This window comes from Frankliniella occidentalis, unplaced genomic scaffold (genome assembly GCF_000697945.3).
Source record: "Frankliniella occidentalis isolate FOCC.00 unplaced genomic scaffold, Focc_3.1 Scaffold58, whole genome shotgun sequence".
Lineage (NCBI taxonomy): Eukaryota > Metazoa > Arthropoda > Insecta > Thysanoptera > Thripidae > Frankliniella > Frankliniella occidentalis.
Window position 1 is genome coordinate 314,854 of NW_026267188.1, and position 12,883 is coordinate 327,736.

Consider the following 12,883-nt stretch of genomic DNA (forward strand, 5'->3'; position numbering starts at 1 on the left):
CTCCCTCCCGAAACAAAACGCTATAAGCAGAACTAGCTTCAGGGGATTGATTGTCGCTCCAAGTTGGCGACGCCCGCCCCGTAAATCTCCATTCCCTGACGCAGACCCCCTCCCCCCTCTTCCCCACTTGGATGCGACTTCTGATTTCCCTGCTGTGCTCACGTGTGTGCTGCCCGCCCGGGGTGGGTTCCGGGGTGCTTAATCGCCCTTGTGCTGCATTCGGCGGGGAGGTGAAGCACCCCTCTTGTCTCGTCTCTCCGCCCCACGTCTCTCCCAAAACTTTCTCCCCCCCCCCCTTCTCTCTCTCTCTCTCTCTCTCTCTCTCCCTCTCTCGCTTTGTCTCACTCACACACGGCGCACTCGCTCCGCAACAAAGTGTCGCGTGTGCCGACAAATAACGTCGAGGGCAATTTATATATCGTCAGGCCGGCGGGGCGGGAGCAGCGGCCTGACAACGAACACACTGCCAAAGAGTTCCCGCACAAGTTCTGCCTCGAATATGTACCGAATCCATACTGAGCAAGTTATCCAGTCCAGATGTCTTCGGGAGCCTACTTTACGGGATCCTTCCAATTGCTTGTCACCGTACTGATTTGACAGTTCGCGCCTTCATTTAGTTCACTTCACAATCCGTTAATAAATGTGAACTTGGCATAAGCCACCCCCCTTTTTTTTCTCGGGAGTGCAAACAGTCGTATAAACAGAGTCGCGCACAAGATCTCACGCGACGCACTCTTTCCGTCATTATCTCCCCTCATTTTTCGCCTTGACGACTTCCCGCCGAGGGAATGACGCCCTGCGACAGTAATAACAAACTCCCCGCCCCCGCCGTACACCCCGTGAATGGCACGTCACACACCAGCATAATCCTCGGTTCACTAATTTTCCCCCCGCGCCCGCGTGTTTTGCAAAATTCCCGGAAATTTACACTCCTATATCGGTTTCACAGCTGTTCGCTTTTGATTCTCTGCGTCCCATACCATACCCTTCCCCCCATCACATTCGCCCGCCCCGCCTCCCATGCAGGACCAGGCATTTACCTTCTCTCCCTCTCTCAGGTAGAGTGCCATGCCATGCATGCTTTTAGCGCCAGGCATTACGACTCCAACCTTCCCTCCTCTACCCCTCTCTGTCAGGTTCACATGCGAGCGCGCGGGGGGTTGGCACACAAACACACACACACACATACGCGAACGTCGAAATCAAATCTCGATTTCTCTCTCAATCGTGAGCCAGGGAGCGTCCACGGCGTCAACCCCCGAGAGAGAGAGGGGGGGGGGGTGAGGGATGGGGCAGGGTATCAAGGGCTTTAGAATGTGTGTGAGAGTAAGAGAGGACGAGGGAGAAGGGGGGAGAGAGATGGAGAGAAAGGGGGAAGGAAGGGGAGGCGGGACTTTCAAATGAGCCGCATTGACTGGAACACGGCTTGCCCATTAGTCCGGCCATAACCCCTGGAATACTGAACAGTAATTTTGGCCCGTTTAAAATTCTGCCCAAGCCTTCGTCGCCCACTTCTCTTTTGTGCCCGCTGGCTTAATTGTGCAGCAGCAGCGCGCCTCGCTCGCCTCGCCCTCCTCTAGGCCACCAGCAGCCTCGGCCGCCTTATGGCAACCCCCCCCCCCTCCCCCTTCTGACGTCCCAGCTGGGAACGCGTGCAGGTGCTGTGCTGGTGTGCGGTGGTGTTCCACGACCGCCATGGGCGCCATGGCCCGAACCGACCGCGGAAAAGGAAAGGCCTGCTGCTGGTGCTGCTGCTGCTGGCGCTGGCCCGACTGCCCCATATCCACGCGCATGCCAGGCCAGGGTGTCCACTGTCCACTCACCCTCTATTCTGCTCCTCCTCCAACTGAGAGAAATACTTGTAGGAAAATTTTCCATGATGTGTGTGGCAAAATTACAGTCTCAAATTATAAAATTACAATGGCTGGCGTAAATTTACAATATGTTAATTTTGTAAATCATTATAAATATGAATTATGTTGTAAATTTTACAAAGGTATTTTTTTTATTTATTTTGCACAGTGCCTTACTCGGCCTTACTACTCCCTGGACGCTCACTACCACTACCACACCACCACGCTACCATCACTGACCACACCCACCGGGGCCCCATGGTGGCCTGCCGCAGCGGTTCGACACGCTGCGTGACACACAAACACCCCCTCATTAATCCCCCCCCCCCCCCCCCCCCCCCCCCCCCCCCCCCCCCCCCCCCCTCCCTCTCTCTCTCTCTCTCTGAGGCACGAAGGCCGGCCGTGTAATAACTACATAATGGATGGCCGACATCACCGCGCGCGTCTACTCTACGCACACGTGTAGTGCGCGTACGGAGAGGGGCAAAAAAGATGGTTGCTAGTCGGTCGAGAGAACTGATGTAGTACTTTACAAACACCTTTAGTTGTTTGTTATGTGCGGGTAGTTGCTGGACGTACAGTTTGGACCTGCATGTATTTGGTAAATCGAAGCGCTATCGATTATTTTGGAGTCAGGACGTCAAAGACTACTACCCCATTTTTTGTAAGTATTTTGGCGTTGGCTAAGGCTATCTTTCTAAGAACTTAATACGGTCGCTTTCTACAACTAACCCACACACTTTATATTTTTCCCATGTAGAGCACTAAGCGGGCTTGAAAATCCCCCCTCTTTCCATTTTTTTTTTCTTTTTTCAAGTTTTGTGGGTATGCTAAACTGCCTGTGCCTGTCCGGGCATGGCGTGGCGTAGCGGGGCGGGGCGCGCGTACGGAGCCGCGCATTGCGCATCCGCGCCATTAGCTGTCGGGACACGTACCGTGGAGGGGAGCGGGCTGGGCTGCGCCTCGGCTGCGCCTGGCCCCGGCCCCGCGCCTCCTCTCAGACCTAGCGCAACTTACTTTGATTACAACGCGCTGTTTACGGAATTAGGTCATTCTTTCGCTCGGAGCCCCTCTCTCTGCGCGCAGCAGGCCGACGTCCCGCTGCCCTACATAACGAGGGGCAAGCAGCAGCCCTCAACTCTCACAAGCGCACGCGGGGCGGAACCAGACGAGCCCCTCCCTCACTCAGCGCCAGCGGCGACCAGCGCCGCCTAAATGCCTTCTTTTTCTTCCTCTTCCCGGCGCGTCGCACCCAAACCACCTCCCCTCTCACCCTCCCTCTCTCCCTCTACCCTCCAATTTCGTTCCCCGCCTCACCCCATCCTCTTTCCCCACCGTGCTCCCCCATGTCTATCGACGACTGAAAAATGCCTCATTTCGTCGGCAGCAGGGCGCCGGAGGCGGCATCGCGTTGGGGCCGCCCCCCGGCCGCCCCCGGGCCGCCCCTGGGGAGTCGGGAGGCTAATGAGGAACAACTTGTCCATCCCTATCATCCCTATACACCTGGACTTATCGCTTGGCCCGAGCCATTCGCCAACCAGGCAGTATAAATACGTACACGATGAGAAAATTAATTGGCGGCCGACTCTGGAAATCGTATGTCACTCACTGTCTAACAGTTACACTACAAGTTATGCATTTTTACAGTTTAAACTGCACAAATAAAAGTTTCAGTTTTTGAATTGTCTAACTAGCCCTTTGCAGTTGAGGGTTAAAATCTACAAAACTAGTTAGCTTTCAGTGTAAACTGAAAAATTAATCAGTTTCGTAGATTTATAAGCGTTCCATCCGGTCTTAATTTTTTGCGGTGCAAGGGCTACTCTTGCACATATTTTTATACAACAAATATGCGATAAAGCTTTTTTTTATCAGTACGACAGTCCGCCTCTGGTTGGGGTAGGAGGGGCGGGGGCCGGAGAGGGTAGGGAAAAGCGAGGGTTGATACGAGGGCGGCGGACGACGAAGACAACAGGAGGGTCAAGGAGGGTCGCTGCGCACAGCGGCGCACAGCACGCGTGATGATGGGCACGGCCAGCGCCAGCACAGCCAGCGCGGCGGAGGGGAAGACCGGGGAGGACATCCCCGCCAGCGCCGAGCGAGGCGCCGAGCCCCGAGGCCAGCGGTCACTGCGGTCGCCTCCACCACGACCCGACCCATGCGTACGAGAGAGACAGCGGCCGAGAGTGACAGGAGAGGGAGAGAGGGAGGAAGGGGGAGAGAGGGAGGAAGGGGGAGAGAGGGAGGAAGGGAGAGAGAGGGAGGAAGGGAGAGAGAGGGAGGAAGGGAGAGAGAGGGAGGAAGGGAGAGAGAGGGAGAGGGAGAGAGAGAGAGCGGGGGGAGGAAGGAAGAGGCAGACGGGGGGAAGAGAGAAGGGTCTTTGTCGGGCTCGTAAAAACGAGCTACGTGAAAGGTGAACGCTGGAGGGCATGTTTTATTCAATGGTCGTTGCTGCACGGCAATGAGTCCTCAGGCGGGGCGGGGGTGGGGAAGGGGGGGAGAGGGGAGGGGCACCAGACTGTCTAATCAGTGCGACCAAAGCCCTGCAGCGCGAAAGGCCCCGCCAGCCCCACACGGTAAAAAGAATGTCTTGAAATCCCAGGAAATTTCTTGGATTTCAGGGTTGGGTGGATAATTTCAAGATTGGCCCTTGAAATCCCAGACTCTGTCTTGAAACACGTAGCTTTCCAAGGGAAATCCTTGGAATTTTCGTCTGGGATTCAAGGATTTTCCTTGAAGTACTCAGATCGTGCCTCAAGGAAAACCCTTGAATACCAGACAAAAATTCCAAGGATTTCCCTTGGAAGCTACGGGTTTCAAGACAGAGTCGGGGATTTCAAGGGCCAATCTTGAAATTATCCACCCGACCTTGAAATCCAAGACATTTCCTCGGATTTCAAGACATTCTTTTTACCGTGCAGTCAGTGCTCACTCGCGGATGAAATAAAACCAACTACTGCTAGTTGTCACTGTTGTGTGTTTGTGTATGTGTGTGTGTTGCGGTTATAACAAATAGTCCTCTGGCCGTTCTGTCGTTTCACTGCCAACGTTGCAGCCGGGGCCGATGGCCGCGCCCGCGGTGCCCAAAGGCGTTCCAATCGCAGACCCAACTCCAACTTTCATCATCATAACGGACAGTGCGCGTTTGGCTCGGCGGGGCTGTGGGAGCCTCACGGGGCCCGGGGCCCTCCGCCCCACCTGTTCGCCCCACCTCGCCCCGCCACGCCCCGCCACGCCGCGCACCTTGATGAGGCAATTTAACGCAGGCAGTGTCGCCTGGTGGGGGCTCCCTGTGGGGCCCCAGCTCGCCCCCCTCCCCACACACCCCCTCCACTACGGGCGCAACGGAACCCCGCGCTGTGCGGCGCTGGCTGTTTGCGTTGGAGCACTCAATTGTGTCGCGAAAAATGACACGTGCATTTATTACGGGGCAGGGCGGTGCGCGGCGGGGCGCGGCAGGGCGTGGCGGGGCGCGGCGGCCACCCCAGGGTGGAGCGGCGGCAGCGCGGGGCGCGGAGAGAAGGATGGGGCGCTGTCACGATGCCAGGGGTCGCCCCACGGGGAGGGGCGGGGGGAGGGGTGATACACGGTGCGTCGCTTCCGCCTCACCTACCCAGGGGCCTCCCCCTCCTCCTCCCCCTTCCTACCCCCCAGTGCCCTCCGCCCTTGGTACGCCGCGGTACGCGCCGCCCGCAGTGCGCGCGCTGTGGGGCGCGGGAGGCGAGGCGCCCGGCCAGGTAGGCCACGCACCCGCACACGTGCACAAGCATTGCCTACCTACTAGGCGCTCACACCAGAACGAGAGGCGGGGCGCCCGGCCGGGTAGGCAACGCGCTCGTGCACAAACGTTGCCTTGAAGGCTGTCTTGGTGAACCCCAAGTTCGTCAGATAAAAGTTTTTGCAAATCAAAAATGTAAGATTAGTTTTTTTGCTTGTGCGCAATTTTTGCATATACCAGGTGGCTCATTTACCTACGCACTTTCGCAGTTATACTGTACCGCGTCATGCACTTGTGCGTGCGGGTTTGCCTATGCTCGTTGCCCACGGCTCATTATAGCCCCGTGCGAGTAGGCGACCCGCCCGCACGAGTGCGGTATAGTATAACTGGGAAAGTGCGCGGCGTGAGTCAGCCACCTGGTACATGTAAGAATTCTTACATAAATTGTTCGTGTGGGGCATGACGCAGTTTTGTAAATTTACGGTAGATTATGAACACAGTTTCTCTGTGCGGAGCGAGCGGCTGGGCGCCCGGCTGGGTAGGCAACGCGCCCACACTCGTGCAGGAGCGCTGCCTACCTCCGAGGCGCTTGCGCCGAAGCGACCAGCGCAACGCTGCTGTGCGCGCGTTCAGCTGCGAGGGGCGGCTACGAAATATTCAAATTTTTCGCCCGAAAAGTTTGTGAAAATAAAAACTGTCCCCACACCGCAGCAGCTCGGGGGAACCTCTGGCCGTCGGTCCTCAGCTTTACGGCGATCAGCAGCGCGCGCTGGGGCTCGCAGCAGGTTGGAGGCGGCGCGCGGCGCAGGCCAGGCGCACGGTGGTGGCGCCCGCGCACCGCCGAAAGAGGATTAGAGCCACCGCCGCCGAAAGACATTAAAATAAAAATAATAAAAGAAGTATTTCATGGAGGAGAAAAAATATGGCAGGAAAAGCAGCGCGCGGGCGCGGGCCGGGAGAGGGAGTAATCCGTGTCTTTATGTGTAGGCCGGGCACAGCAGGCCGCGCAGGCCGCGCAGGCCGGCGCTCCCCTCCGGTATAAAACAATCCTCGACGCGCGGGGCTGGGAGAGGGAGACCCACGGGGACCGCGTGAGGGAGAGACACAGAGAGGAGCGGGGCCCCCCTGCCTCGCCTTTCGCCTCGCGCACCAAAAGTTTGCAGTCCCGGGCGCCGCCGTCACACTGCGCGCGCGGAAGCCATTATTTAGTGTCCATTTCACCAAGGAGCCTCTGGCCTCATAATAGTCGTCTGTGTCTGCCCGCCTTCCGGGACACGCAGAACACGACCGCGGAGAGGGAGCGGCGTGCCATGAGGCGGTGGTGTGCCCTGCTCGAGGCAAACCGCTGAGCCTGAGCCAGTGGTGTGCTGGAGTCATGGTGACTCGTTCTGGAGTTGGCAACGGGTTCGCTGTAGAGTTTGCGACGCACTGGAGTGCATGGCGTGGTCAAGTCATTGTGGTGATGTTTGCGATGGTACGCTGGAGTTAAGGTGATGTGTGCTAGAATCAGTGACGCTCTAGAGTCAGCGACGTCATTGAGTCAGCGGCGTCGTGGAGTCGTGGAGTCAGTGTCGTTGTGGGGTCAGTGGCAGTGACGTTGTGGGGTCAGTGGCACTGACGTTGTGGAGTCAGTGACGTTGTGGAGTCAGTGACGTTGTGGAGTCAGTTCAGCTACGTCGTGGAGTCAGTGGCGTTGTGGAGTCAGTGGCGGTGACATTCTGGAGCGACATTCTAGGCGTTCTGGTCGGCGAGCATCTCTTGTGCCCCCCCTGCTTGAGCCTTGAGCTGGAGTCGACCGCACGGAATGCTAAGCGCCGCCGCGCTGGAGTGGCTGCGGGTCCGCCCGAGCAGCAGCCCCTTCCTGGCCGCGGAGCCCCGTGCTCCCCCCGGCTGGCTCGCGGTCCGCTAGAGCCGTGCGCGAGATGAGGACGATCAATCACCTCCGTGGTGACAATCCCTTCCCCCTCCCGGCCGGCGCGTGGCGGGGCGGGGCGCGGGGTCGGATGTACGCGGACGGACCGGAACCGGACGTCCCCAGAGCGCCCTTAACGCCGACACGGCCGTTCCATCAATTAATAAGGAAATTACCCCACGCGAGCCGCTGCCCCACGCGCCACGGCTCGCACGCCTGTTGGGTTGAAAACCCTGGAAAGTTTAAGGAACTTTATTTTTGGGGAATTTTCGAGCAATTTTCGGAAATTTCCAGCCCTACGCACAGTCACGATGTGGAACTCTCCCCCTTATTTTCCGCCCCTTCTCTGCTCCATCTCACTAAAGCTCGAGAGCGTTTCTCCCGGCCCCTCTCTCCTCTCACCCCAGGCCTACGCCACTGTGCGTACGTGAGTGATCCGCCAACATCTGTTCCCAAGTCGGACATTCGGCGAGCGATTGGACGAGCAGCGAGGACGAGCCGGGTCGAGGGGAGGGGGGCCGCTCTGGTAAGCTGCCGCCGCCCCCGTCCGCCCCCGCCCCCCGACGTCCCCGTTGTGGGTCCATGGCGACAACGCCCGGGCATTCTTTCCGCTTCCAAGAAGGGCCGTCGGCCCGGCCCGGCCCCGTGGCCCCGGCAGCGCCATTGTCGCCAACCACCTTTATCCAGGGCCATTTTTCGGCGGCCTTCGCCCCACACCTCTGCCGCCGCGCTCCGCCCTACATGGCCGTGGGAGGGAGGAAGGGAGGAAGGGAGGGAGGGAGAGAGGGAGGGAGAGGGAGGGAGTAAAGCGAGAGTAGAGGGGAGCGAGGTGAGAGGGGAGTGCGAGAGAGATAGACGGGACGAGGACGAGAAAAGAGAGCAGGGATATAGAAAGGAAACAGGCGAACGGGAGTTGGTCGGGAGAGAGGAATGGAGTGGGCCGTATCAATAATTGGTTTTCGATAATTACGAGAATCGTGCGGGTGGAAAGCAGGGTCGGGTATGGCTAGGAAAGTGCGAGAGAGAGAGAGAGAGAGAGAATCAAGAGGAGGGAAAGACGTCCTAATAAGGGAGGGAGAGACGGGAGCTGTTCGGTAATCAGCAAGCATATCATCGGCAGGCAGGCGGGCGCGACAGACCCTGCGCGACACGCCGTGGTCTCGTCGGGAGCGAACAGAGAGAGAGAGAGAGAGAGAGAGAGAGAGAGAGAGAGAGAGAGAGGCCCTGAGGAGAGGGGTGGACAGGCCGCGCCTCGCCTTGCACAGCGACGACAAACAAAGCGCGGATTAAAACAATCGATCAGCAGCATGGCTCAGGGGAGAGAGGCGCGGCGGCAGCGGGAGCGTGCGGGAGAGAGGTGGAGTGGTGGAGAGGGCTGCGTTCGCATTTCGCTCTTCAGACGCGCGCTCCGTCGTCTAGAGAGCAGGGCAGGCGCGGTCGGGCAGGCTGTCTGGGAGACTACTCCGCCCCTCTGTCAACCCCTCCTCTGTGCCGTGCCGTGTCGACCGGGGCCGGACCAAAATCAAACCTTTCTTCTCCCCTCCGCCCCGCCCCGCCACACCCCTCGCCTGTCCGCCCCAAGTCCATCAGTCCAATGCCCCCGACGTCCCCCCCCCCCCCCCCGGCCTCCCTTGCTCTGTGACAGACTCGTGGCTGAGCCCTCGCCCCCCACCCCGCCCCGACTGCCATTCAAGATCGCGTGTGGACGGCTCAGGAGTGGCCCAGGAGTTCCGAGCCCAGCCGCCCATTATCTGAGTCTGATGAGTCTTACGCGTGTCACCCCCGGCCCGCCCGCCAGGACAGTGGCCCCCAGAAGGGGTTGGCGCGCAGAAGTGTCACCAGCACCCTTTTAAAACTAATTACCCCGCCATAATGGCCCAAGTTGAATGTTCGAACACTTTCTCTCCCCCGCGGCCTGTCGGGCCGTCTCGCTCTCCTTCTTCTCCTCTCCTCGTATTTCCGAGCGGCGGCGGTGGCGGCGGCCGGGGCTATTCAGATAAAAGTTTTGAATTACGCGGCTGGTGGACCCCCCTCCCGCCTACCCTCCGTCACCACCGCGTCCTCGCGCAGCCGATCGGCTTACAACGCCGGACCCGACCTGTCGGTCGCGAAGGCAGTTCTGTTACAAGGGGGACGAAATAAAGTCGTTTTCCGCAGGGCGGCCCCACCATACCACAACACCAACAGAGCAGCAGCAACAACAACGGCACATATCAGTTGGATCTCGACGGTAGATGTTCGATCAGTCGATAGGGTTCGGAGAGAGTTTCCAGCAGCGAGCCCCGAGTGTCTGAATACGCGAGCGTTCTACCCCCACAACCCCCTTTCTCTCTTCCTGTCCCCGGGCCGGTGGGGGCCCCTGGAGGGCGGGGAGAGAGGCGGGGGGAGAGTGCGCGCTCGCTATGCCTTGCTGGCTGGAAGGTTCAAGTTACGACTCTGTCTCGGGAATGACCCCTCTGGGCGAAGGGGGCGGGAGGGGAGGGAGAGGGAAGGCAGGGGGGCCAGGTTTCACCTGAACAGGCAGAGCTCGGGGTAGGAACAAAAACGCTCCAGGCCGGGCCCAGCAGAGGGGGTGAACGTGATGGCGCTGGATGAGCCAGGACCCCGATGACGTCAACGACCACGCCCAAAAGTTATTCCGCTTTCGCCCCGGAAACAATTAGCTCGCAGAGAAAAATCGGGTTTCCCGCTTACTCGTTATAATTCATTGAACATCCGTCGCTAATGTTACTGCTTAAATTTACGAGGGCGCAGTGTGAATGGCGAAAAACTCACGTAGGGTGCAGTGGCGGCCGTTCCATCCCTGGCTGCAGACGCAGGTCCCGTTCTTGCACTGGCCGTGCTCCGAGCAGCGCTGGTCGCAGGGCAGCTGGTCGCAGCGCTCGCCCGTCCAGCCCGGCCGGCACTTGCAGCGCCCCTCGTCGCAGACGCCGTGGGGGCCGCAGTCCAGGCCGCAGAGCGCTGCAAAACAGGAAAGAAACATCGTTAAGGTCGTTAAGGTACATCGGCTAAACAATGACATGGCTCTACACCTGAAATTGAAATTGTAGTGCTAAAAAAAGAGATGCACACGGAAAAGCAGTTACACACATAAAACTCCGCATACGTAATATGAAACAACAACTAGGAAGTTGATAAAAACAAACCGCAAAGAAAAAAGTGCGAAGGGGTGATTCCCTTCTAAATAGTATCACATAAAACGCACTGCAGGGTATCGTGTACATGGGATGGGGCAGTATCCATGCTACGGTACGCCACGGGGGAGGAGGGGATGGATGAGGAGAGGGGGGGAGGGGGCGAGGACGAATGGCCGGAAAGTTGAATGACCAGTTGTCTCGTAATCTCAGTGTGCAGGGGCCGTACTTTACGAGCGGAGCAAAAGGGTAACGAAGGCGGGGTCTGCTGCAGTGGGGGTGTGGTGAAAGGGTGAGCGGGAAAGGGGAGGGGGAAGTATAGCCGGCCAGCGTCGGAGCAGCAAGTGAATGCAAGAAAAATTGACCATTTGAGACCACAATCACTGGCGATGGGAGAGCGAGCACCCCCTGCTTTTCCCCTCCACGGGCCGCCCATACCGCTCTTGGTGAGCAGGAGAGGGAGAGAGATGGGGAGGGCGACTCTCCGGGCTGCCGTCCGCTCGCCCCACCCCACCTCGCTTGCTCCGCTCATTATCCTCGGGACCCATCCTTTAGTTTAGAGCTGCGCTCGATCAGCTCTGCAGCAGCAGCAGAGCCTGGACAAGTTTGGCCGCAAGTATTATCTTTCTCTGGACTCGTGGCGTGACGGGGCGTGGCGGGGCGGGGCAGACGGCGGGGCTGGCTGGGGCGGAACGGTCCATCTGCCGCGGCCTGGCCGGCTGACCAGAGCGCTATAAATCCTCTACAGCGGGCCGAGTCGCTTTAATCCCCTCCCGTCTCGAACGCAAGCATAAACAATTTTTAATCTCGCGAAAAAAGGGGAACAGAGAGAGAGAGAGAGGGGGGAAAGTAGGGAAGACGAGCAAGGAAAATATAGGGAACGTCCAGGCCCGGCTGCGTGGCCATGGCCCCCATGATTCACGTCGTCTGCACGGCGGCGCGGGGGCGAGCGAGGCCCCTCCCGAATGCCGTGCCGCCCCTGCGCTGGCGGTGGTCTTTGTGCGCGGGCGAGAGGGTGCGGGCGGCGTGTGCGGGGGAAGGAACGCGTCGAAACTTTGAAGTGACCAGCCCAGCGCGGCCGCCATCACCCCGCCCCCGCCCCCGCCCCCGCCCTGCGACGCGATTGAAAAGAACGCGCCCCGCCCGCTGCTCTGCATGACGGCGACGGCGGCAACGGCGGCAAGGCACGGGGGAGTGACTGCGGCCAGGAAACTAACTGGCAAAGTCTTGATCGGCGCCGGGGAGGAAGGAAGGGGCCTCCATAGCGGCGGCGGGCCCGGCGGGCGGGCAGCAGCGACGGAAGCAAATATATGGTTGCGGCCGCTGCCAGCGCTGCCTCATTGTTATGAGGGGACCTTGCGGCGCGGGGCGGCTGGCACGCCTCCAAGGGGCGCGATGTGTGTGCGCGGCCTGCAGTAGTGCAGCAGGGTAGTCCATTCCGGACGCACCAATAAGTGCAACGAACTCTCCTCCTGGCCGCCGCCCCGCCGCCACACACTAGTGGACCCGCACCACCAGCGCGCGGGCAACATGTCTCTCTTATTGGCAGTAAAATCGGATTTGATGGCCGACCGTCGCGCGACACTTCCGCCAGGATGTATAAGGGGTGGAGGAGGTGGAGAGGGGAGGGCGGGAGGTCACCCAAGTGCCACAACCACCCGCACGGAGGGGGTGGAGGTGGAGGGGTTGGGGGCCTAGCCGACTGGACTGCTTCACCGTCGAACACATCCATGGCGGGAAGACACCGGGCGCTCAGGAACGCACACCCAAACCGGCACCATGTGTGCAGCACTTGGTGCTGTCGTGGTGGATTTCGAGTCAGCCCGCCACACGGTAAACAAAAAACTCGGAATCCGAGGCATGAAAAAAGAGTGAATTTCCAATTTTGAGGCATATTCTCGACTTTTAATGCATCATCTCGATTTCGAGCATCCAGTGCCGGATTTAGAGCCGCTCAGTTCTGATTCCGAGCTAACGAGCTCGAAATCTGGGAATTGTTTTCCGAAAACAGGTAAAGGGTGACTCGGTTTTAGAGACACGATTACCCGATTTTGAAATCGGTAGCTCGGAATCAGGGCAACCTCGGAAATCGAGATTCCCAGCTCGGAATCCGAGTTTTTTGTTTACCGTGCAGAGGTGCCCGCCCGGCCCGCCGCCGCCGCTGCGACCCGACCGCGCCACGTCCGACGCTGTCCTGCTCCGAGCCTGACGCGGCCTAAATTCGCACACGCGCTGTCTCTCCCTCCCTGTCCCCTACTCCTTTTGCTTC

At 59.2% G+C, this 12,883-nt stretch overlaps 1 protein-coding gene across 1 annotated transcript in view; it reads right to left on the minus strand.

Annotated features, from left to right (window-relative positions):
- Positions 1-12,883, minus strand: part of LOC113212756 (teneurin-a-like) — a 495,982-nt gene that overhangs the window by 11,743 nt on the left and 471,356 nt on the right. The window contains exon 14 of the mRNA XM_052267728.1: positions 10,256-10,441. Within this exon, the coding sequence (XP_052123688.1) occupies positions 10,256-10,441 (186 nt within the window). The remainder of the gene's footprint in view (positions 1-10,255; positions 10,442-12,883) is intronic.